Source organism: Chionomys nivalis, chromosome 7 (assembly GCF_950005125.1).
Source record: "Chionomys nivalis chromosome 7, mChiNiv1.1, whole genome shotgun sequence".
NCBI classification, from domain to species: domain Eukaryota; kingdom Metazoa; phylum Chordata; class Mammalia; order Rodentia; family Cricetidae; genus Chionomys; species Chionomys nivalis.
In genome coordinates this window covers 56,893,874-56,917,610 of record NC_080092.1, presented here as the reverse complement: position 1 = coordinate 56,917,610, position 23,737 = coordinate 56,893,874, and the positions used below count along the sequence as shown (strand labels likewise).

Genomic DNA, 23,737 nt, shown 5'->3' with positions numbered 1-23,737 from the left:
AGCCTTGCACACAGTGAGTGTGTGGTTGGTATTTGGTTGGGCAGTGACCCCACAGGTTCCCTCTGGGGCACCATCTACTCCTCTGCAAAGCTCATTATCTCATGTCTTACATGGCATGGATGCACGTGATGCAGAGGATGGAGAAGAGAGCACAGGGAAGCGTCCTCACCAGGCTCCTTCCTCATCTGCAATGGAGAACAATGTCAAAAGTAACTTGGTAGAGCTTTAGAGGGTTTTTTGTGAACAATTTCTCCATGCTGTATGGTCATAATCAACTGCGATCTTACTATCAGGTTGACTCTGAAATAGGAAGTGGGTGTGGATAGTTATGGTGCTAAGGGACGATGAGCAGTTACAGTATATCACTGCAGAGTCCCACCTGCCGCAGTTGGCAGCGTCTGTGTGCAGATTAGACTCCTCAGCAGACTCTAGTGCATTCTTACCCACATTTTACCTCCTCCTCCACTGCCCCAGCCCCTGTCCATCTCTGCTTCTTCCCCACTTTATTCCCATCTCTAGGAACAGAAGTAGAGGATGATCAACTAAGCATGCATTGAGTACTGACATGAAGGTTAGCCTGACACACCAGCCTGCACAGAAGGCTGAGGGCGCATGAACAAATACACCCTCAAAGGGAAACCCAGTAGTGGACACAGAGGATGAGGCCTTCCTGCTCTAAAGCAGTAGCTGTCTCTACACCAGGTGCCTGGAGTACTGTCCCCAGCACATCACACACCATGATGAAGTGTTAACTCACACATACTCACACATACGTGTCATTCCAGCCCTGGGGAGACTGAGGCAAGATGTTCACAAGTTTCAACTCTACCTGGAAAAAAAAAATAGTAAGATCCAGTTGTATAGCATACACTATAATCCAACGCTCAGGAGGCTAATACAAAAAGAAAGTCATAAGTTCAAAGACAGCCTGGGCTATAGAGTAGACCCCCATCTCAAAATAGGTGGACAAATCAAAAACAAATCATGGAGCAGTGAGTGGCTGGTGATGACAGTTCCAGTTGAGGGAGCAGGTATTAGTTTGAGTTGTGCAATGAAGCCTGGGACTAGGAATCAAAAGGAAGGTGCTTCGGCCAGGAGGTAACAGGTAAAGGCCGAGCAAAGGGGCCACAGAGTGACTGGCCTAGGCACCTGGCTGGCACAGAGGCCTGCCCTGCGGAAGAGTTGTAAAGGTCCATGGGAAAGTAGGGCAAGAAGAGTTTGTGCAGAGTGGGGGAGGTGGCCAGGACACTTTGCAAGGTCAACAAAAGAGGCCCTTCTTTCCATAGGCAGAGACCTCGCCTGGGTGAAGCAGCCACATCTGGATGTCATAAACTTCGACTAACAAAAGCATTGGAGTAAATGTCAATTGTTTCCTACCCCTGCTAATCAATGCTGTGTGTGGTTCTTGCCTTTTTCTTCTTATTGTATAAATATAGTTTTAAAACACAGCTGGATTCTTATAGCCTTAGCCAGCAAGTTAACAAGGTGCTGCATGTCAAGAATGGGGCCTCCCATTGTCCACACAGCACAGCTGTGCAGAGGACAGTGGTTATGGCCCCACTAGATTCCAGCTCCCGGTGACTCTGGGTGACTGGGGCAAATTGAGGGATGTTTGCCTGGGAAAGTGGAGACAGATCACAGCCACCATCACCACCATGACCAGGCCTAGAGCTGTTCCAAGATATTTTTGCATCTCTGATTCTGAAAGTTATAAGAAAAAAAAAACTGTTCTTCTTAAGGAAGGCATTTGGTCTTTAAACAGCATCTCTTTATTCAGGCATTTTTCCTTGGACACATTTAGGTTCACAAACTCACTAAATTTATTAGAATTTATGAGATTATCAAGGTTTCTCTCTATATGATAAATATATGAAGTATTAGTCTTTATATCAATAATCGTGTAAAGTATGAAAGGAAATAACATTATATTAAAAAAAAATAAGTTCTATGAAACAGCCTGATAAATGCTAAGTTTCTCACATAGGAAGGATTCTTTCTCAAAAGACTAAAAACAAGCTCACAAGCTCTGAGTTAGACCATGCTTTTCTTCTCACTTTGCTTGCTATTGTGAGAAGATATTTAACAGAAACACCCTAGGAAGGAAGGACTTGTTTGGACTCAAGGATTCCGGGACTTCCAACCATCATGGCAGGCAATGTCCACATCTTTGCTGCCATCAGAACCTTTGTAGAGGCTGGTGGAAAGCATGATGCTTGGGTCCAGGCTGCTGGGGTTTGCATCCTGGTTCCCATGCTTGTCCTGGACAAGGTGCTTAACTTTTCTGCACCTGACTTTTGGAGAAGGAGGAATATAAAATTGGTGCCTCTGAAGGTTACTGTTGGAAACTTGATTATTTGATAGTAACATGACATGATTATACAGCACAGCCATGACTGCTGGGCCACCACAGTGTTTAGGAAGTGGTCACCGTCGTTAGTGTTTAGGGCTGTGGTGTGGGAAAGGGCCGCTGGTGCTCAGCATTCTGGGGTGGACAGTGTCAGGTGTCATTTCTAGAGGAGCAGGAGTGCTCTGTCTCTCAGGGGATCTGGGGTCAGACATGATGATGAGATGCCTTGGAACAAAGCAGGGTACAAATGTCAGACATTATTGCTGCCATTTTTTTTTAAGCAGGGAGGTGAGTAGCGACATGGATAAAATGCACCCACTTGTAAGTGTGGGTAGCACTCGTGGGAAGTGCTTATGTCCACTGCAGACGGCACCCCTGCCTGATCTCTCCATGTGAAACAACATTTCTGCTCTTCCAGAAACCTCAGCGAGCTGATAGACCGGTTTGTGGCAGATTTCAAAGCCCAGGGCCCACCGAAACCGAACACTGACGAAGGGGGTGCTGTACTCCCCAGCTGTGCTGACCTCTTTGTCTACTACAAGAAGTGCATGGTGCAGTGCTCACAGCTTAGCACAGGCGAGCCCATGATTGCCCTGACTACCATATTCCAGAAGTACCTCCGAGAATACGCCTGGAAAATCCTCTCTGGCAATCTGCCTAAGTGAGTCTTTTTCCCCTCACTCTCAGCAGGAAAACAAGACTCTAACATCCCTAAATATGAGAGTCTTTAAGGAAAGCCACTCTGGGCTTGTTTACTGAGCCACTAAGAATGTCGAGGAGGAAAACCCTCCTTCTAGGATCCCAGGGGCCTGACGCACTGCTGTCTTCTTTAATCACAATTCACAGCTGACCATGACTATCAGCAGGCGTGTTCCCTGTCCACCAGTGAAGGTCACAGTGCATCACTGAGTTGGGCCTATTATATGCATGAACACAGTGCACATGGGCTCAACACAGAAAGAACATTACTTAATGGAGAGGAGTGTCGCTTCAGCCTGCCCAGTGTATCCATGCCTTGAGTTCCAGATAGACAACCCCCCCCCCCATTATCTTCACAACCTCTGATGCTGTGTGCAGTCTTATGTTTAAAGATAGGAATGGATTGGGGCTGAGGAGAAGGCTGAGTGGGTAAAGTGTCTCCTTCACAAGCATGAGGACCCGAGTTGAGATCCCCAGGACGCACATAGAAAGCTGGATTTGACAACACCCACTTATAATCATTAAACTAGGAGTCCAGGGCCTCAACGGCAGCCAGTCAGGCCAACTCTGGCAAGCTCCAAGTTTAATGAGAGATCGTATCCCAAAAACAAGATACAGAACGATAGAGGAGGACACCCACTGTCCACCTTTGCTCTCGGCCGGTGTGCACGGGCACACGTGTGTACTGTCCGACTGTCTTCCTCTGCTTGTTCACGTATGAGCTGCTCCACGTGTACACATCTCACCTGAGAAAGATGGGTGATGGGTGGGGAAGCACCTTTCATGCTGCAGATGTCCCCCCCCGCCCCGTGAGAACTGCACTCAGGGAATCTCAACAAGGCACTAGGCTGAACAGCGTCCTTGGTGAGAATGGGGCCATCCCAGGTGAGGACTGCTCACCACCGCCTTTCTCTTGGCATATCTCTTCCTGTTCCTGTGGTGAGAAGGTCTAACAGATGACAGTCAGGGTAAGGGCTGGAGCAGAGGGGCCCATTGTATGTTGATTCATTTGTACTGTAGCCAGCCTTTCCTCCCCTTTCTTCTTTGTCATAAAATACACAGCTTCAGGAAGTAAATTAGCAGCTGCAGCCTGACTAGTTCCTGTCCTTTTCCTCAGGACCAGCAGCAGCAGCGGGGGGCTGACCATCAGCAGCCTCCTCAAAGAGAAGGAGGGCTCCGAAGTGGCCAGGTTCACTCTGGAGGAGCTGTGCCTCATCTGCAGCATCCTCAGCACAGCCGAGTACTGTCTGGCCACCACCCAGCAGGTGAGCCCCCAGCTGAGCAGGCAGCCTTCCTGGAGCTCTCAGCTGGACCTGGAGTGGGCCAAGAGCGCCACTAAGCTCCGCTGACTTGACCTGCAACAGGCCAGTTGGCCTCACAGGAAGACACTCAGCATGTAGTCAGAGATGCCCAGGCAGCCATCTTGCAGGAGAAGTATGGCCAGCCATACTTCTCCTCAAGTTATGTAAGCTACCAGCCAGGCAGGACCTCTTAAAAGTAGGTCAGTAGTGCAGTGTCCATAATGAGAAGAGAGCAATAAACTCCTTTGGTGGGTGAGTCTCCCAGTGGCTCCATTCTTAGCGTGTTAATAAGCAAAGTCCTTCAGGATTTTATGTGTCTCCTGACATTTTCTAGCGTTCTCTGTCCACCATAACAACCATTGTTTGAGATGTAGCCTGTGAAGCAGAAAGGGTGGGGCCTCTGCTGGCGCCACTGGAGGCTGTTCACCAACCAGCTTGCAGGAGGAGGAGCAACTGGCCACTCAGCCCGCCATAGGATTGGAGGCTCTCCCCCCCCATTTGGCCGGGGAGCCCCCTGAGGCTAAGAGCAAGAAGGTGACCATGGAGAGAGAGCCCTGCTCTTCCTGATGTTGATGTTTATTTCCTAAGCATTTAAGAAGTCAGTCACAGTTCAGATATGATAGCTTGGACCCCTATGTGGCAGAGTGTGAACACAGGAAGTGTCCAGCAGCTTCCTTGAGGGTCAGAAAACTGGGCCCAGATGCCAAGACCAAGGCTGTAGTAGCATGCTCTGCTTTGGGGCACGGTCACATAGACATACTTGAGGACCACTTTGGCCTTGGAGCCAGAAGTACATGCATGCACATGCACGCGCACACATACACACACACACACACACACACATACCACATGCCAAACATAGACATTTAAAATGTGTGAGAAAGACATATAATGTCTCTTTGATTGAGACAGGGTCCCAGTGTGTAGACCAGGCTGGTCTAGAACTCAGAGAGACCCATCTGCCTTTGCTTCCCAGTGCTGGGATTAAAGGCTTGTGCCACCATGCCAGACTTTCAATACAGAATCTTAAAAGTAAAGTGACCAAAGTAGCATAAAACAAAACACGGCACTTAGGACTCCTTTAAAACCTGGCCCACATTCTCAGCTGTGTCTGTCTCACTTTCTTCTTAAGCACTTTGCTTAAAATACGTAATAAAATCTCTTCATAAGCACACACACCAAACCAGCAGCTTGAGTTATTTTATAAACATAGTTTTGTATGCAGTTAACTTAGTTCACTTGTACATCCTCTTGTTAGTGTTAGTGTCTTAGCATTCTCCTGTTACTAAACTATTTTTATTATTATTACTTATGGTTATATAATATTCCATTAAAGGATTAGTAGATATTTAATAATAGCCCTGGTATTTATTTATACTGCTTTAAAGTCTTGCTGCTTTAAATAATCTTACAAAATCATCTTTCTGAATATAGCATCTTACAAGTTTTATATTGTGTTTCTAGAACAGATTCTTAGGTATTTTAGAAGTATGAATAAATCAAAGAACATTTTGATGACTTGTATAGCCATTTTTTTAATTCAATGAAAATCATCTTACTGATTATAAAAGCGTATACATTCTTAGTCACCTATGAAATGTCTGAATGCCGTGTTCCTTTAGAAGAAACAGAGATTCCTGGAGAAGTGATTAGTTCCAGGGTGAGGGGGTAGGGTAGCTAGGGATGCAACACAGTTGGTCCAGGCCTTGCCTAGCGTGTGTGCAGCCCTGGCTTTCATCTAGCTCCACATAAACTGGGCGTGGTGGTGCACACTTGAATTGAAATCCCTGTCTTTGGGAGTGGAAGAGGAGACTCAGAAGTTCAGGGTCTCCCTGAGCTTCAAGCGCACTTCACTAGACACTTCCCATAGCAGGCACTGCCACGGGTCATGGCACAGCGAGGACAGACATCTGTCTCTCAGGAGACTCAGACTGATGAAAAGCGGAAAGCAAGCAGGCAAGCCAGGGTTTCACTGCCGTTTTGTGTTAAGTTGGGGAGAAGAAGAAGCAGATGCCAAGAGAGGAGTTGGAAGGGCACGGAAATGGGAGTCTGGTCAGGAGGATGAGCAGGGGTATTTTAGAGGGAGGACAAATGGAGTGTGAAGGTCCTGAGAGACAAAGACCCTGAAACTGCAAATGCTATAGGCAAGGCAGGAGTAGCAAAATTGAAACCAGAAAGGTAGACAGGACCCATGTAGTGCTTAAAGTTAGCACTTATCTTTAATGAAATGGTAGGGCCACTGGAACATGCAAATGCTGTCTCATCCTCCCTCAAAGGTGTCCGTGTAGACTGCTCCCTGGTTTCCAGTAATAAAAACCCCTTCTGGATAGAACTTTACAGATACAGGATCTGACCCTTTGAGTTCTTTGAATGGCCTCTCACCCCTTTAAACAGCCTGGCACAAAGCAGGCTTCCGTAAGTAGTGGTGGAATTAACGCTGCCTAGAGTCCTTGCATAGCTCTGTACATTATTCTCATGATTTCAAAAAAATACATTTCTAAATGAAATTACCAGATGCAGTTTATAAATTGCCTTCTAAAAAGGTTACCCTCATTTGCACACATTTTAAGAATAATTTTTTTTTAAGTTTTTTAATACGTGTGTGTGTGTGTGCACGCCTATGTGATTTATGTGCACCACATTCATTCAGTGTCCATGAAGGTCAGAAGAGGGTGATGGATTCCCTTAAGCCATAGTTACAGGTTGTGGTGAGCCACCGTGCAGGTGCTGGGAACTGAACCATCTCTCCAGTCCTCTGAAGAGCACCTACATTTTAATGTAGCGCATTCATCTTCTTAGACTGAGTGTGATTAATTTATCAATTCCCAGGGCATGTTTAGGTCCTTCCAGACCCTGGCCAATGGTCTTTTTCTCCAAGACTCAGGAGTATGTCAGTGATCCTACCCTGTGCCCTAAGCTGACCAAGGTGAAGATGTATTTCCAATCCACCACTTGAGACATCTGGCACCTTGGCAAGCTAGTGACCACAGAAACACTTGGCAAAGGTCCGCTGATTTTACTGTCACTCAGAGTAGAAGTTCCTGAGACTAGTGAGTGAGACTAAGGCTCGTGGGGCGCTCAGGGAGACCATATTCGTTAGTTCTCACAGATACAACAAAGGCAGGAGAGGTGATTGCAGTCTGGCACCATGGGGAGGAGCCCAGTGCTCCTGGCTGTGAGGTCATGAGCAGAGGCTTCTTGCATGCTAGCGGCCGGGAAGCAGGGCTTTCTGTAACTTTTGAAAAGCCCTCACTCACCCAGCTTCCGAGATCTAGACTCCATCTCATGAAGGCGTCACAGCCTCCAGAATAGCACCACCACTAGGAGCGAACGCTCCAAGCATGAGCCCATGGAGGAGGAACCTCATGATCTATTGCTATGTGGTTAGAAGTAAGCCCAGTGTAGTGCCAAAGGGGCTGGGTCCTCGGAAGCTGATTTTGGCCCTACCACCTGCTGGGAGGGCTACTGCAGTCCTCGTCTGTGAAGTGAGGGTGGTGGGACTGGCTCACATCCTGATGAGAAGGAAATGTGTCTCATGTTGTGTCTAGACCTATCTGGCTCATCCCCTTTGAGCCTCAGTTAGTGTATGGAACGCCTTAGGGTAATCATTAAATATGCTTCTGCTTTATCCCTTTCCCAACAGCTAGAAGAAAAACTCAAAGAAAAAGTGGATGTGAGTCTGACTGAACGAATTAATCTCACCGGAGAAATGGACACATTCAGCACGTACGTACCTTCCAGGCGCTTACTCCAGGCTAACCTTCCTTTTCCACATGCCACTGGTGTGTGCTTTAGACCCTACAGAATCTAAGCGTTCCCCAGGCATTCTCTACCAGCCGTGAGGAGCAGTACCCTGATCTCCCTCCTCCTCCTTCTCCTCCTCCTCCTCCTCCTCCTCCTCCTCCTCCTCCTCCTCCTCATTCTACTTAAATAAGTTTTCAACACAGATGCTTTTGGAGGAGACCTCAAAGATACTCTAGGGTTAGCAATTATGGGAGTAGCCATGGAAGTTTGGGTCGGATAAGACCCACACAAATAAGAACAGGACATAAAGAGCCAGTTCTTCATTGTCAGTGATTAAAACCGAAGATTTCATAAAGAAATGACAATTTCAGTTTTGCACACAAGCCAAAAGCACCTGAAGAGGCCCGTAGCCATCATCCTGTCCCTTTCTGGAGCAGTGACTGCAGCCGTCTGTTTCTTTGCAGTGTCATCTCCAGCAGCATCCAGCTGTTGGTTCAGGATCTGGATGCAGCCTGCGATCCTGCCCTGATTGCCATGAGCAAGGTGAGGTCGTAGGAGCTGGCGTCCTACCAGAGTGACGATGTGCCATTCCTTATGTGTTTCCGACCCTGCTTAGTATCAGCTGAGTTCCCGCTAGGCACCTGGGGCTGTTGCTGACCCTTCTGTGGGGTGGGGATGGGGTGAGTCTGAAGGGGATGGGTGTTGTAATAAGAGCGGCAGGGCTGCGTCCCCGGCACCCAGCTGCCCACATGGCTTATGCCCCAAAATAATTACACGGAAACTGTATTCTTTTAATCACTGCCTGGCCCATTAGCTCCAGCCTCTTATTGGCTAGCTCTTACAATTGATCTAACCCATTTCTAATATTCTGTGTAGTACCACGAGCTGGCTTACCAGGAAAGATCTTAAACTGCGTCTGTCTGGAGTGGGAGAATCATGGCGACTCCCTGACTCGGCTCCTTTCTCCCAGCATTCTGTTCTGTTTACTCCACCCACCTAAGGGCTGGCCTATAAATGGGCCAAGGCAGTTTCTTTATTAAATGAAAGTAACTCCTCCATCATTTCCCCTTTTTTTGTTTAAACAAAAAAGAAAGGCTTTAACTTTTTTTTTTTTTTGGTTTTTCGAGACAGGGTTTCTCTGTGGTTTTGGAGCCTATCCTGGAACTAGCTCTGTAGACCAGGCTGGTCTCGAACTCACAGAGATCCGCCTGCCTCTGCCTCCCGAGTGCTGGGATTAAAGGCGTGCGCTACCATCGCCCGGCGAAAGGCTTTAACTTTAACATAGTAAAATTACATATAACAAAACGGTTATCAAGCAAGAATTAGTTACAATATTTATATCTATTTTATCTTTTATCATAACTAAGGAAAACATAACTAAGGAAAACTATAACTATAACTAACCATTCTTCAACTCCATCAAAGACTCCAGAAGGATATAATATTACCTAAGTAAACAAGAAATAAGAAACTTCAAACTTTAGAAATGACAGAGACATCTCACTGCCTGGACAGTCACCCAAAGTTCTTTTGTACCGTTGGGGCATCCATCTTCGGCCTACAGGCCCATAGTATCCAGCAGACACATTTTCATGAAGCAGGAAATTCCAAAGACAGTTCAGTCACTATCTGCTGTGTCCTGCAGAATGTCTCACAGACTCTTTCATGAGTCAGGAACCCCGAAAGACCATCTCACCTTTAGGCAAGTTCAGCAGTCCTCTCTCTGCGGGTTCTTTGTATCCAGTTTATGCATCAGTCCATGCAAGAGCAGTTTCTTGCCCAAATGGCTATCAAACTCCTTAAGGAGCCTCTTCGGTGCCCATCTTCCTCTTGAAGTAGATTGGTGCTGCCAGGAGCAGACGTGTCTCATTGTCATGAAGAGTCCTAAGTTATTAAAACATTCAAATGCCATATTCTGCAGTCTTTGAAAGATATGAAGAATGCCTATCTAAAATATATCTATGCACATCTAGAAAATCTAAATAACATGACTACAAGCTTGACTATTATTGATGATTATCCATTAACAACCTATATTTCCTAATTATACATTACATTTTTAAATGAACTATACAATCACAATACCTTAATCAAGATCAGAAATACATATGCATATAACAAAATTGACCTTAAAATCCATACCAATGTAAATTATTTATATCTATATCATATCCCCCTTTAAATGTAAAAGAATATTCATAAACAATATTTGGGAACATGGGCGCAGTTTTTTCTCTCCAAACTGCTTCCTGCTGAATGGGGGCGCTGTATTCAGATCTTTCATGGTGTAACCTGTGTGTCAGGGTCATCTCAGTTGGCAGTTGAATGAAGTAATTTTCTGAAGGTGTTCACAGCAACCTTTCAGGAGGGCGTGGTCTATCATACCATATTGGGATAGAAGAAATCCACAGGGTCGCATCCTCTGTGAAAACAAAAGAAGACCCTCTCCAAAGCATCATATCCTTAGACCCATATTCTGAAATCATAATACCCTTATATCCATTGTGGTTTAGCTTGGCAGCCCATATAATGAAATGTCTCTCTGTACTTAGCTCCTTTACAGTCAAAAATTTTAAAGAAAACACAATAATACAAAGAATCCAGACTCTCTGTGAATTTTCCATTTTTACGTGGCTTATTTTTCTTTATTTCTTTTAATCTATAACTATCTGTACTTTGTCTCTTTAAAGACTTTACCCTTTTTTTAAGACATTAACTTTATTCTTTATGTATATATTTCTTTTCTTTTCCAAGCCTACGTACATTCATCCAATACTGTGACTCATTTAGTGGTCTTTTATGTCTGAATCTGTCTTATTGTGAATCTGTAATTTTTTTTATTATCCAGGAGCATTTCTTAAAATGTTAAGCACTTCTTAAAAACTTAAGTTGCACCATGTAGGGGTAATACGGTACCGCCTGTGTCCTGCTCAGTCCAAACCTAAACTGCGCTGTTATTATGGTAATTATGGTAGTTCCTGCCTGAGACCAGCACATTTCAGCGTGTCAGAGCTGAGCCGCTCCTGCCTCAGAGCCATTTGGTGCTCCTGAGCCACACGCAGTTCCAGACACACAGCAGTCCACATTGCCATCAAGCAAGCCATAGCACTTTACTCCAAATGCTCCATTCAAAAGCTCTGTCTCCAGCAGGAGCCAGACAGAGATCGCGATGGCGGCACAGCCCAGAAAGCCGGCATTTTAAAACAGCCAATTTTTTCCTGCTGCTGAGTCAGGACAATTTCTTTGTGGCATGCAACCCACAAACAGCAAAAAGCTGTGTTAAATTCTCTCTCTCTCTCCTTTTCAAGCCCTCTCAGGTTTTACGTGGAGTTCATTAGCACGTTGGGTGCCACTCTGTTGTAACAAGAGTGGCAGGGCTGCGTCCCCGGCACCCAGCTGCCCACATGGCTTATGCCCCAAAATAATTACACGGAAACTGTATTCTTTTAATCACTGCCTGGCCCATTAGTTCCAGCCTCTTATTGGCTAGCTCTTACAATTGATCTAACCCATTTCTAATATTCTGTGTAGTACCACGAGCTGGCTTACCAGGAAAGATCTTAACCTGCGTCTGTCTGGAGTGGGAGAATCATGGCGACTCCCTGACTCGGCTCCTTTCTCCCAGCATTCTGTTCTGTTTACTCCACCCACCTAAGGGCTGGCCTATAAATGGGCCAAGGCAGTTTCTTTATTAAATGAAAGTAACTCCTCCATCAGATGGGTTCTTGGGTCAGCATCTAGCTCCTGCTGAAACCTGTCTGTGCTCTTGCTGGATAAGCAGTTTGCTGAGCTCTGCAGCACCGACTCTTGACTCTTTGCTTCATCCTGCCCACTGAGAGGTTCTGGCTTTTCCTGAGCTTTGGCGATTAGATTAATTTGATCACATAGTGGGCTCTGGTTTTAATGTACCCTCAGCCCTATGGCCCTTTTGTGCTCACCATGTACTGCTTTTTGGGGTTTTGTTTGCCTGTCTTTTCTTCCCCAGAGTGTAAATTCCTGAGGAACATGATGGCTCTCTGTATAACCTCAGGGTTTAGAAGGCTGAGGCAAGAGGATTTCAAGTTCAAGGCCTGCCTGTACTACACAGGAAGACCCTGTCTCAACAAAGAACAAGAGTATCCCCTACATGTCTAGACCATATTGGAGCCTTCATGTTTATTGATTAAGTGGAAAGTAGGCAATTCTTTGTTGACTTTTAAGCCCAGCAAGCCTTGTAGAGCAAGGGATAACAAACCATAGCCTGCAGCCAAATGTGGCCCACCACTTGCTCCTGCAAGTCTTAGTGGAACATAGCCATGTGCGTTCCCTTATGTGCCCTCTATGGCTGTCTCTGTGCTGTGACTGTAGAAATTAGTGGTTATAAAGAGACCTTATAGCCCACAACGCAAAAACACTGACTAGCTGACCCTGTTCAGAAAAAGCTTGCCAACATTTATCTAGTCATGGGCTTTTGGAAGACTCACTTGTCTGGGGAAAACTAGGCAGGATTTATGACAGAGGGCAGTGGGAGGAACCTTGACACTGGGGTCAGACAGCCCTACATTCTCTGGTTTCTTCTGAGAGCACTGCACACATGACTTAGCCTGTGCAGGCCCGTCTCCTCTATGTGAAATGCATCTGGCTGGCTGCCTCCCAGAGCTGTGAGACTGGACAGCAATGAGTGCCTGGTGGTGCCAGTCAAGTGCTCAGAAAGCCTTGGTTCCTCCCTCTTGACAAGAGGAATGCTGTGCCCCAGGAAGCAGACATTTGGTCTGAGTTTGATTTTATAGTAGATTATAACTATTTAACAAAAGTAGGATTAAAACCAAAACTTTGGCTTTAGGGTTTAAGGAGTGAAGTAGGAAGTTATGAAGCAGCTGATGTTCCAAAGCTCCTGTTCCCAAGGCCAGTCCTATGCCCAGCTGGGATCCCCAGCCACACACTGTAAGCAGGCAGCTGGAGGCTAGGCTGTTCTCTTAAAGAAGCAGGCTGTGAGGATTCGTTTCCTGGGCTCTGGCTATTCCCTCACTGCTGGCAAACACTCTATACGCATCCTGAGTTTGATCCGTTCCAGCTGCCATCTCCTGAACCGCCACACACCACAACCTGGAACGCAGCTGCCAAAAGATTTTCACACTGACCAAAGGAAGAGTGGAATCTTTTTTTTCCTCAGTAAAATAACACATGGAATGGGTTTAACACTGCAAGTGTTGCTTATATGAACTGTCAGTTCATTAGGCAGACTGCCCTCAAGTTCCCCTTCCTCACCGTCCATTTCTCCCTAGATGCACACCAGCAAATATAGCCATACCTCCAGAATCTTGTGTTTATATCATAGGAAAATCCTAGGTTTGGGAGCATAGCAGTTGGAAGGCCATTCCTTTTTGTTGGAGTCTTCTGGAGTTCTAGTAAAATGAGATCCGTGTGATTAAAGTAAACATGGCAGTGGTCGCGGGCTGCCTCGGTATGCACCCTGTTGGTGCCTGCAGCCTGTTTCATGGAGTTTCTTCTAGAATTTCTCCAAACCTTTGTGATGGCGATTATTTCCGTCTCTGATTCCGTTGTTGTTTGCTGCTGGCTGACTAGTCCAGCTTGGACTCTGCCTAGCACGAGGCTGGGAAAGGCCTAGGCATTGTCTCCAGGTGTTTCATCTGGTGGGCGGAGGCAGGAGATGTGGGCAGAGTGTGCGGAGAACTGCGGTGGGGTGAGAGGAGAAAAGAAGAATCCAGCAGTCAGCATGAGAAACCGATGGGGGATGGGACCTGGTCCAGTTCTCCTGAGGGAGTGTGTGATGAGGAGGCTGTTTCCAACAGGACTGCAGTGGGAAGCAAAGCTTCTTAAGTTAGGAAAGTCATTTTTGTCAAAAATTACCAATCCCACTCACTGCCCTACGAAGTTACAGAATACTCTGGATTCAAGCAAGGCTGTTTTCAAGTTTATGCTGTGTGGGAGAAAACTCAAAATAACAATCGAATAAATAGATGTATTTCATAAATAGTGAGGACAGTGTGGAGTTGGTTTCCGGTGTAGCAGAACCCAGGGCTGGCTCTGAGGAGAGGGACGGAGGCTCCTTGACAAGGTTGCTGGAGCCCAGCAGCTCCATTGTTGTCCTGGGAGGCCAAAGCAAGCTCTAGATCCTCCTCAGTTGCCATATTTCCTGTCAGTACCTCGGATCTCTTGACTGAACAGTTTGTACTGCTCCTGTGCAAACACCGTGCACCCCAGGTCCCAGCCGGTCCCACTAGCCTGAGTGTGCTCTGCCTTCTGGTGGCTTCCTTGCCCTCCCTCCCTCTGACCTTTTTGTGTAGAATTCTCTTCCCATCGTGGTCTATCCGAAAAAAAAAAGTGCGACCTTTTTAAGAGCGAGCTTGATTATCTGTCCCCCTTGTAAAAGTTACGGTGTAATTCCTGTCTTAGTTAAGGTTCCTGTTGACTATCTGTCCCCTTGTAAAGTTACGGTGTAATCCTGTCATACTCCATTACCTAAGGAAGCCAGGACAGGAACTCAAGGTAGGAACCTGGAGTCAGGTTGACAAAAACAAAACAAAACAAAACAACAACAACAACAACAACAACAAAAACCCTAACCAGAACAAATCCCAGAGCACAGTTCGCTCCTTAAAGTGTCCAAATTAATAGAATTTGGTACACATATGAGGCCACATGTCCACCAGGACTGTCTCATTCCAGGGTACCCTTATCACCCTAGAAAGAAGCCCATCCCTCTCAGCAGCCCCCCACACACCATATTCCCTCAAAGCCATTAGTCTACTTCCTGTCTGTATAGATTACTATTCTAGACACTTTACATGTGGTTGTGTGTAGCTTTTCCTGCTGGGCTTCCTTCACTGCACAGTATTTTCAAGGTTCATTCATGGTATTCCATGTGTCCATACTGCACATTTCTGGTTTTTTGTGAATTTTGTTTGTTTTTATTTCCAGATAGGGTCTTACTGTATAGCCCTGGCTGGCTTAAAACTTACTATGTAGACCAGGTTGCTCTAAAACCCACAAGTGATCCACCTGCTCTGTCTCCCTAGTACTAAGATTAAAGATGTACACCCCCACATCTGGATGCACTCCATTTTAAAGCAGTGCTAGGGCTTGAACCCAAGACTTTGCAGAGGCCAAGCCTCTAGTTCATTCCTTTTAATGAGTGAGTGATATTCCATTATTTCCTTGTTAGAGTTATTTCCAGCTAGCGTGAACAATGATGTAAACATCTGTGTGAGTGTGTGTTCTCAGTTCTCTTTAGTACACACCTAGGAGAGGAAGTGCTGAGTCTCAAGCTAGCTTCTATATTACTGCTCCCAGCACTGCCTCATGGTTTCCCATATCTGCCAATTTGACATTCCCACCAGCACAGTATAAGCTTCTAATCTTCCCACATTTCCACCAGTATTTTCTTTGCATTTATTAAAATCATGGCCATCCTTGTAGGTATGAAGAAGTACCTCCTTGTGGCCTCACTGCATTTCCCTGATGACTGAGATAAAGTGACAATAGGTATCTCTTTGGGGTTGGCAATCTGAGTGTCCTCCTTAAAGAAATATTAACTGAACTGTCACCATTGTAAACTTGGGTTTTCTGTTATTGAGTTATGGAAGTTCATCATCTTCTCTTTCTCCTTTATTTTTTAGTGTTTTGCTTTGTTTTGGTTTTGATTTTCTTTACTTTTTTGTTTCTTTGGGGGGGGGGTTGGGGTTTTTGTTTTGTTTTGTTTTTTCAAGACAGGGTTTCCCTGTGTATCCCTGGCTGTCCTGGAACTTACTCTGTAGATCAGGCTGGCCTCGAACTCAGATCCACCTGCCTCTGCATCCTGAGTGCTGACATTCAAGGTGTGTGTTAGCTCAGGATAGTGTCAACCTGTCTATCCCGTTGCTGCAGCCTCCCAAGTGATGAAAATTCCTTTCAGAGCCTATAGCAGCTCTGTGTGGTGTTCACTCATTCTGGGGACTGACTTTTCATTCCTGCATAATGTGTCCTTATATCACTGAAGTCTAATTTATCATCTTTGTTCTTATTCTTATGCTCTTGGTGTCATAACAAGGATAGATTACCTAAGGACAAATTGCTTTATAGATTAGGCTCTTATGTCCAAGTCTTCAATCCAGTTAGAGTTAATTCTGCGTGTGTTGTGAGGTGAGCACTCACTGCATCCCTCTGCGTGCGTGCAGATATCCAGCTTTCCCACCCATGTACTCAAGAGACAGTTTCCCTTATTGAATGGTCTTGTTACTCTCTGCAAAAATCCTGAGAGAGGCTGGAGTGGTGGCTCAGCAGTTAAGCACTTACTGCTCTTAGTTTCTAGAACCCCACTGGTGGCTTACAACCACCTGTAACTCTAGCTCCAGGCACCAGGCACACATGCAGTACACATACATGCAAGCAGGACTTGCATACGTATAAAATAAGTGCATCTTCTTTAAAAAATGAGAACAAGCCAGGTGGTTGCTACACGCCTTTAATCCCAGCACTCAGGAGGCAGAGGCAGGTGGATCTCTGAATATGAGACCAGTCTGGTCTACAAAACAGTTCCAGGACAGCCAGAACTGTTACTGTTACTGTTACTGGAAGGGAAAGACAGAGAGAACAGGGAAGCAGTTCAACGTAGATGCATGGGTTTTTGCAGACTTGGTTAAGCCTGTCCTTGTGCCCTGTTTGGATTCTGAGCTTGTTAAAGTGACTTTAGAATAGGTTGCTGCAGGTCCCCCAGCTTTGTTCTTTCTTGACATTGCGTTAGTTATTCTGAGTCCCTTACCATGTCACCATTTCTTATCTTGGCCAGAAAATGTTTTTCTCCCTCAAAATACTCTAGTACCAAACTCCCTCTCTATTACACAGTTCTTTTCTAATTTCCATCTTCCTCTTAATCTTTGAACACCTCGAAGTCTATGTCTTGTCTCTTGTAGAATGCCATGCATAGGCCAGACCTTGCTCTTTGGCAGTGCACTGCAATGACCTCAAAGGCAAAGAAGGGAGGAAGAAACCAGAAATAAGGACCAAAGATTCCCATTTGACCAAAGGATGTGGAGAAGTGGAGATGATACTGGGATAACTGAGCTGCATGGAGCAGGAGATCGTATATCTCTGTGGAGGTGGCAAATCATAAGCCCCCTGTTCTCTCCAGCTGAGAATGAGGCCTGGGTTCTTCACCCTGCTTCTGGGTAGGTGAGAAAGTACAGAGTGACCAGGTCAGCAGAAATCTTACAGGTGGTAATCCCAGCACTGCAAAGGCTGAGCCAGGTATCAAGTTCCAGGTCAGCCTGGCCTATTAATGAGACTCTCAAAGATGATGGATGGATGGATGGATGGATGGATGGATGGATGGATGGATGGTAGCTGAAGTAACATACATAGTGAGTATGTGCCGGGCTCTGGCTTATCCTTGGTCATGAGTGCACCAGGCATTCCAACTCACCTTTTAGATCCGTATCCAGCTTTTCACAGGGATGACTATCCTATAAAACAAGATACTTGTTGAGTAGCCAGACCAAGTGTTTGAGTATGCCTGAAAATGATGGAATTGGCCTGGCCTGCTCGTCATCTGTTTGTTTTTTGTATTACACCCAACATGCATGGCTCTTCAGAGCAGTTCCATGACCAGAAATCACCAAGCTTCCTTTCCATGATCAAGATGCATCATTCTTTCTCATGAAAAATATGAAACCATCCTCTGATTCTTAGGAAGGGGTTATTTGGGGAGTTTGGATAGAAACATGAGAAGTTTGTCTTCTAGCTGTAAATTCCACAGATTCTTAGGAACCAGTATGTCCAATTATAGTCTTCCAACTAGGATTGAGATAAAAATCTGCCTCCTTAAAAGGGTGCTGTCTTTACTGGTTTTTGTTTTTTGTTTTTTGTTTTTTTTTTCCAGAACTGATCACTAGGTTGAAAGAATCAAAGATTCTATCCAAGGTCAAACACACTTAGCTTTTCCTGTTAATACTAATTTTAGAAAAAGCAAGGAAAAAACAGAATAAGTTCAACTTCCTTCTAGTCCGGCGTGTATCTTCTATTAGGTTTCAGAATTGTGACCATGCACTGATTTAGGAAACTGAAGATAGTTTGAGGCAGCTAGCACCGGCCTCAGATCTGCTCCCATTCTCCTCATTAAAATGTATCCTGTGTCAGCAGGCCTACAGAGCATGGCCACCAGAACCCTCCCGACTCATTTTCCACATATGACCAAGGTGTGCCTTCCTTTTCATGAAAAATATTTTTATTATGATGAAGGCAGATCACCCTCATTATTATTAGAAAATACAGATTTATTTATTCATTCATTCATTCATTCACTTATTTTGAGGTGAGGTCTCATGTAGCTCAGGCTGTCCTGGAACTCACTATGTTAAGCAGGCTGGCCTCTTATGTCACAGAGATCCACCTGCCTCCGCCTCCCAAGTGCACCACCACACCTGGCACTTATTTTTATTTATTTTGATTCATGTATGTATGAGTGTGTGTGTGTGTGAGAGAGAGAGAGAGAGAGAGAGAGAGAGAGAGAGAGAGAGAGAGAGAGAGAGAGAGAGAAGAGAGAACGTTGCACGTGGAGGCCAGAGTCACTGGATCCTTTCGGAACTGGGGTTATGTGCGGTTGTGAGCTGGCCAACCTGAGTACTGGAAACTGGCCATGGGTCCTCAAGAAGGAAGAGTAGTGCATACCCTTAACTCCTGAGCCACCTCTCCAGCCCCCCACCCCTGATATTTAAAAGAAGACTGTAATTACAATAATTGGATTTGTTCCCTTTTTCTTTTTATGCTGATATGTTTATAAATAAATAAATAGAAAGATGGCCCAGCAGTTAAAGGAGCTTGCTGCCAAGCCCAAGGGCCGAAGTTTGATCCTTGGGACTCACATAGTCGAAAGTGAGTTGCAAGTTGTCCTCAGACCTCTACACATATGCAGTGGCACAAACACTCTCACACACGCAAACAAATAGGCGGTGGTGCAACCTTTAATCCCAGCACTTGGGAGGCAGAAGCAGGTGGATCTCGTGAGTTCTAGGCCAGCTTGGTCTACCTATCAATCTCCAAACCAGCAAGGACTGCACAGAGAAACCCTGTCTCAGCTCCCGAAAAAGGCTGTATTATAGCTGAGTGGTAGAGCGATTGATTGCCTAGCACATATGACACCCTGAGTTTTAGTCCTAGCACCACTCCCACCAAAAACCATGAAAAGTTCTATAAGGCCACCCCCATCCCAGTCTGGTGTGGTGTCACCACTGGGAAATGTGTGCCAGCACTTGGGAGGTGGAAACAGGAAGATCAGGAGGGCATAGCCATCCTCAGCTCTGTAGTTTAAGGCCAGCCTGAATACATGAGCCCTTGTCTGAAAAGAACAAGACAAAAGTAAAAATCACTTCCCTGTTGATGAGCCGTATGTACACGTACATGCCTATCTCCTTAAGACCTTTTGTGCTCCACTGTCTGTCCCAGGTCATCCTGCCTTCCCCTGGGAGTTATCTCGGAGCATAGTTGCAGTGAGTCATCAGTTCTTCCTCCCCTGCACACCCCACCTCTCCCCAGCTATCTGCATGTCTGCACTCCTAGCCGGGAGTACATTTTACTAGGCTAAAGTCTCCCAACTGTCCTCATGTTAATTGAAGATAGTCTTTCTAGAAGTAACATGGTAAAGTGGAAATACCATGGGCTTTGGGATGGGACAAGCCAGAATCTGTGTCTCCCACCTGCCAGCTGACTGGCCTCACTAGACAGGTCATCACTGTCCTGAAGCTCATGTTTCCGTCTGTGAAGTGTGGTAATACCATCATACGCAGGAGCTGGTGTGACAGCGTCAGTCACAGTGCTGAGAACATAGTAGGTGATCATGAGTGGTTCTCCCTGTCTTCTCACCAAGGCTTACTCCAGTGCTGAGCATGCGGAGGTGCCTGTAAATAATGCAGGGGCTTGCAGGAGTGAGTGCCCGGGTGTGTGTATGAAGTCCAGGACTTGGTGCCCGTGGCTCGGAAGCCCAAATCACAGCCCTAGACTACAGCTGCTGGAGTCCAAACATGTGGGGCTGTGCTCCCTATCAATCTAACTTGGGGCAGGGATTTAGGTTTTCAGTTGAGGATCAGGTTGTCAGGAGGCCTTTCAGAGCCTTGTGCAGAAGAGGAAAGGCAAGGTCTGCAGTGAGCTCTCTGCAGGGCTGCAGCGGGCCCTGTGTAACAATGTGATGGTCTCCTAGCCTGCTGTGGGAAGTAGCAGCATGGACCACACACCTCCGACGGCAGAAGTAGAACTCCCCAGATGGGCTGGGCTCCACAACGCCACCTCTGGTTAAACACGAGTCCTGGGCACTTCTGTCATTGCTTTCTTAATTTTCTTGCTTGCTCTTACTGTCAACACTATATCTGATGTACAAGTTTTTTGTGAACTATTTCTTGTTATTTATATAGTACCAGATGGTATTCAACTCAGTTCACCTCACCCCCAAACAGAGGGCACAAAAGAAAAATCTCGTTATAAAAGGGTAACTTAAATGCTGAGTGCCAGAATTTAGCTGGAAGTGCTGGATTCTTTTTGCTCTGCTCATTCTAGCACAAACGCCATTTGTGCCCTTTGCTGAGATTTGCCTGACAGCCGCATGCACCCAAGCAGAGGTGCTTTGCTCTTTGTCACAAGTGTCGCACAAGCACACTTGTGTAGTGCTAGGGCTTTCGATGATCCTGCCTGTCTCGGCGGTGTCATTTGAGTGCCCTGTTCTATCAGACTATCAGAACTAAATGGCATCACACACAACTAGTAAGTGAAGTGACACCAGGCAAAGCTTCTCCCACGGGAAGCCACACACACACACACCACACACTCACACAACACACGCACAGCCCTCAGACTACTTGTACTGCTGCCTAATTTGTTTCTTGTTTGGGGGAACATGTTCTTGATGTACAAGCCAGGGTACCCTTTAGTTTATGGTAGTCCTCCTACGTGTTACCACACCCAGTTTTTTGACAATTTACATTACAGCTAAGACCAGAAATGGCGGTGCAGGCCTTTGAGCCCAGCATTTGGAAGACAGAGACAAATCTCTGAGTTCCAGGCCAGCCTGGGCTACATGGTAAGATCTTGTACCCCCAAAATACACAGCAACCTAAGCCATAACCATCTGGGGTAGTTGAGGGCAGGCGTCAACCAACTAGAGTGGTATCAAGGCACAGGCACTGCTGACTGTATTTTGTACATTTTTTTTTTAGTAATAGATATGGGCTGGTTACTGAGCATGGTGGTGTGTGTTAGTGATCGGCACTTGTGGGGCTGAGGCAGAAGAATTACCAGGAGTTCAAAGCTAGCCTGGCCTAGATAAGCAGGACTACAGGGCGAGACCCTGTCTCAAAACACCAGAAAGCATGAGGTTGAGAAACAAGGACTGGAACTGAAGCTCACAGGTAGAGCACGGAGACCGTGGGTTCCTTTCCCAACACAAGAAAATAAAAACAGGCTGAGGAGATAATTCAGTCAGTAAAGTGACTGCCATGACCCTGATCCTAAGCACCCAAGTAAAACGCCAGGTGCTGTGGCACTGGGAAGTAGAGACAAGCAGATCCTTGGCATGTGGTGGCCAACCCCCCCCCCCAACTAGTGAGAGACCTGTCTCAAAACAAAGTAGACTCCTGAGAAACAGTATCCAGGGTTGACCTCTGGCCTCCACTCACATATGCACACACATGTACACATACATACACACATACAATAAGAACAATGTCAGTTCTCATTTCCCAGTACTTTAAATTATTTTCTTCATTAAGCTAACTAAAGTTTAAAATCATGAACACTTGCTAAACTTCTTTCAATTTGACCGTACTTGACTAAAACTTAAAGCAGGTGGGAATCTCCTCACATGACTCATGTGAACATCAGTGTGATATCCATCCAGCTAACTAGCAAGAACTTGAAGCAGCCACGCAGCTACAATCTGCCTTGCATCAGAGATGCTTTATAACCAGTGACAGAACATGTCACCACTTCTCTTTATAGCTGTGTTCTGTGAGTGGGGAGCTGTCATCTTTAAATCATTGTTTATAAACTACATTAAGATCGTGAACTATCCAGTGCTGCCAGCTTGGGAGGCACTTGTCATTTGTATGTTGATTTGAGGTGGGACATGAAATTCTCTCTGCCCAATTCCCCATGTTTGCTCATGCCTGGGTCCCTGTGTTCCAAGCTTTGCTATAGAACTGGGAAGAGGAAGATGAAGGGTGTCAGTTTGGGCCTCACCCTATGAGTTCACTGGGAATCAGGACATTCATTGTTTGGTAGGATCAGATCTTTAAAATGGGATGAAAGAAAAGCCTCTCAAATAAGGTAACAGATAATGAGGAAAACATTACACATAGCTCACTGTACAGGCAACTCCTGTTGGAGCTTTAACTGTTTCTCCATTGTTTCTATTTTTTCTCAGATAATTTTTTTTCTTTTACTACCAAACAAGGCTGTACTTCCAGCTACTGGAGAGGCTGAGGTGGGAAGAGCTCTCAAGTTCAGAAGTCATGAGAGCAGCCTGAAACACAATGCAGTTCTGTCTCAGTCAATCAACAGATCCATAAATAAGATTTCCTTTTTTTTTCAGAGATCTTTAAAAATGTATTTATTTTGTATGTGTGTGTGCGCACATGTGCCATAGGCATGTGTGGAGGTCAGAGAACAAGTTGCAATCATCAGTAGTCTTCCTTCTACCATGTAGGTCCCAGGTAGGAACGCGGGGCATCAGGCTTGGCAACAAGTGCCTTTACCTGCTGACAGAGTTCCCCTTCTCTGTCTGGAGCCTGCGTTTGTTTACTTGGGTTTTGTTTGTTTGTTTTGGTAGAGACAAAGTGCTACTTATATGGTCCAGGCTGGCCCCAAGCTTACAAACCTCGGTCCTCAGCCTATAAATGTTGGGATCACAGGCATACACCATCACACCCAGCTTCAAAAGCTGATTTGAAGTTTTGCAAGAGGCTTTTCACATTATTTGTAAAATGAGGGGAGGGGGGGTAGAGAGCTGACTCAGAGATTAAGAGAACATGTTGCTTTTGAGATAACCTAGATTCACTTCTATAAAAATAAGTGTTTTCTTGCCAGAGACATGAAAGCCTTAGAGCTGCTGACCTCCCTTCTGAATGGATCCAAAAGGTTAGTTTGGCTTAAGAGGGCTTTGAACAGGCAGCCCTGTTAGGCTGTGAGAGGCCAGCTCAGCAGGGCTCCTTCAAGACAGGGTCAGGAATGAGTGCATGCTAGATGACAAGCTGAGAGACCCCAGCCCTCCTGCGTTCCACTAAACGACAGAGTCTACACTGTTAATTCTTCCTGCCTTCCAGGCCATGCCCCTGCTTCTCCCTTGGGTGTGCAAGCTTGAACTCCATTTTATTTGTTTATTTTGGGGTTTTTGTTCTGATTTATTTTTGTTATTATTTTACTTTGTTTTGTTTGAGACAGGGTCTATCTAGTCCTGGCTGTCCTGGAACTCACTATGTAGATCAGACTGGTCTCCAATTCATGGAGATCCCTCTGACTTTGCCTTCTGAGTGCTGAGATTAAAGGTGTGTATTACCACTCTCAGCCTTATTTTTGTTCTTTTATGTTTGTTTTGGTTTTGTTTGTTTGTTTGTTTGTTTAAGACAGGGCTTCTCTGTGTAAGAGCCCTGGCTGCCCTGGAACTCACTCTGTAGATCAAGCTGGCCTT

At 45.7% G+C, this 23,737-nt stretch overlaps 1 protein-coding gene across 1 annotated transcript in view; it reads left to right on the top strand.

Annotated features, from left to right (window-relative positions):
* Positions 1-23,737, top strand: part of Vps53 (VPS53 subunit of GARP complex) — a 143,252-nt gene that overhangs the window by 94,931 nt on the left and 24,584 nt on the right. Inside the window, exons 14-17 of the mRNA XM_057774953.1 lie at positions 2,766-3,008; positions 4,164-4,311; positions 7,991-8,073; positions 8,556-8,634. Coding sequence (XP_057630936.1) covers positions 2,766-3,008; positions 4,164-4,311; positions 7,991-8,073; positions 8,556-8,634 — 553 coding nt within the window. The remainder of the gene's footprint in view (positions 1-2,765; positions 3,009-4,163; positions 4,312-7,990; positions 8,074-8,555; positions 8,635-23,737) is intronic.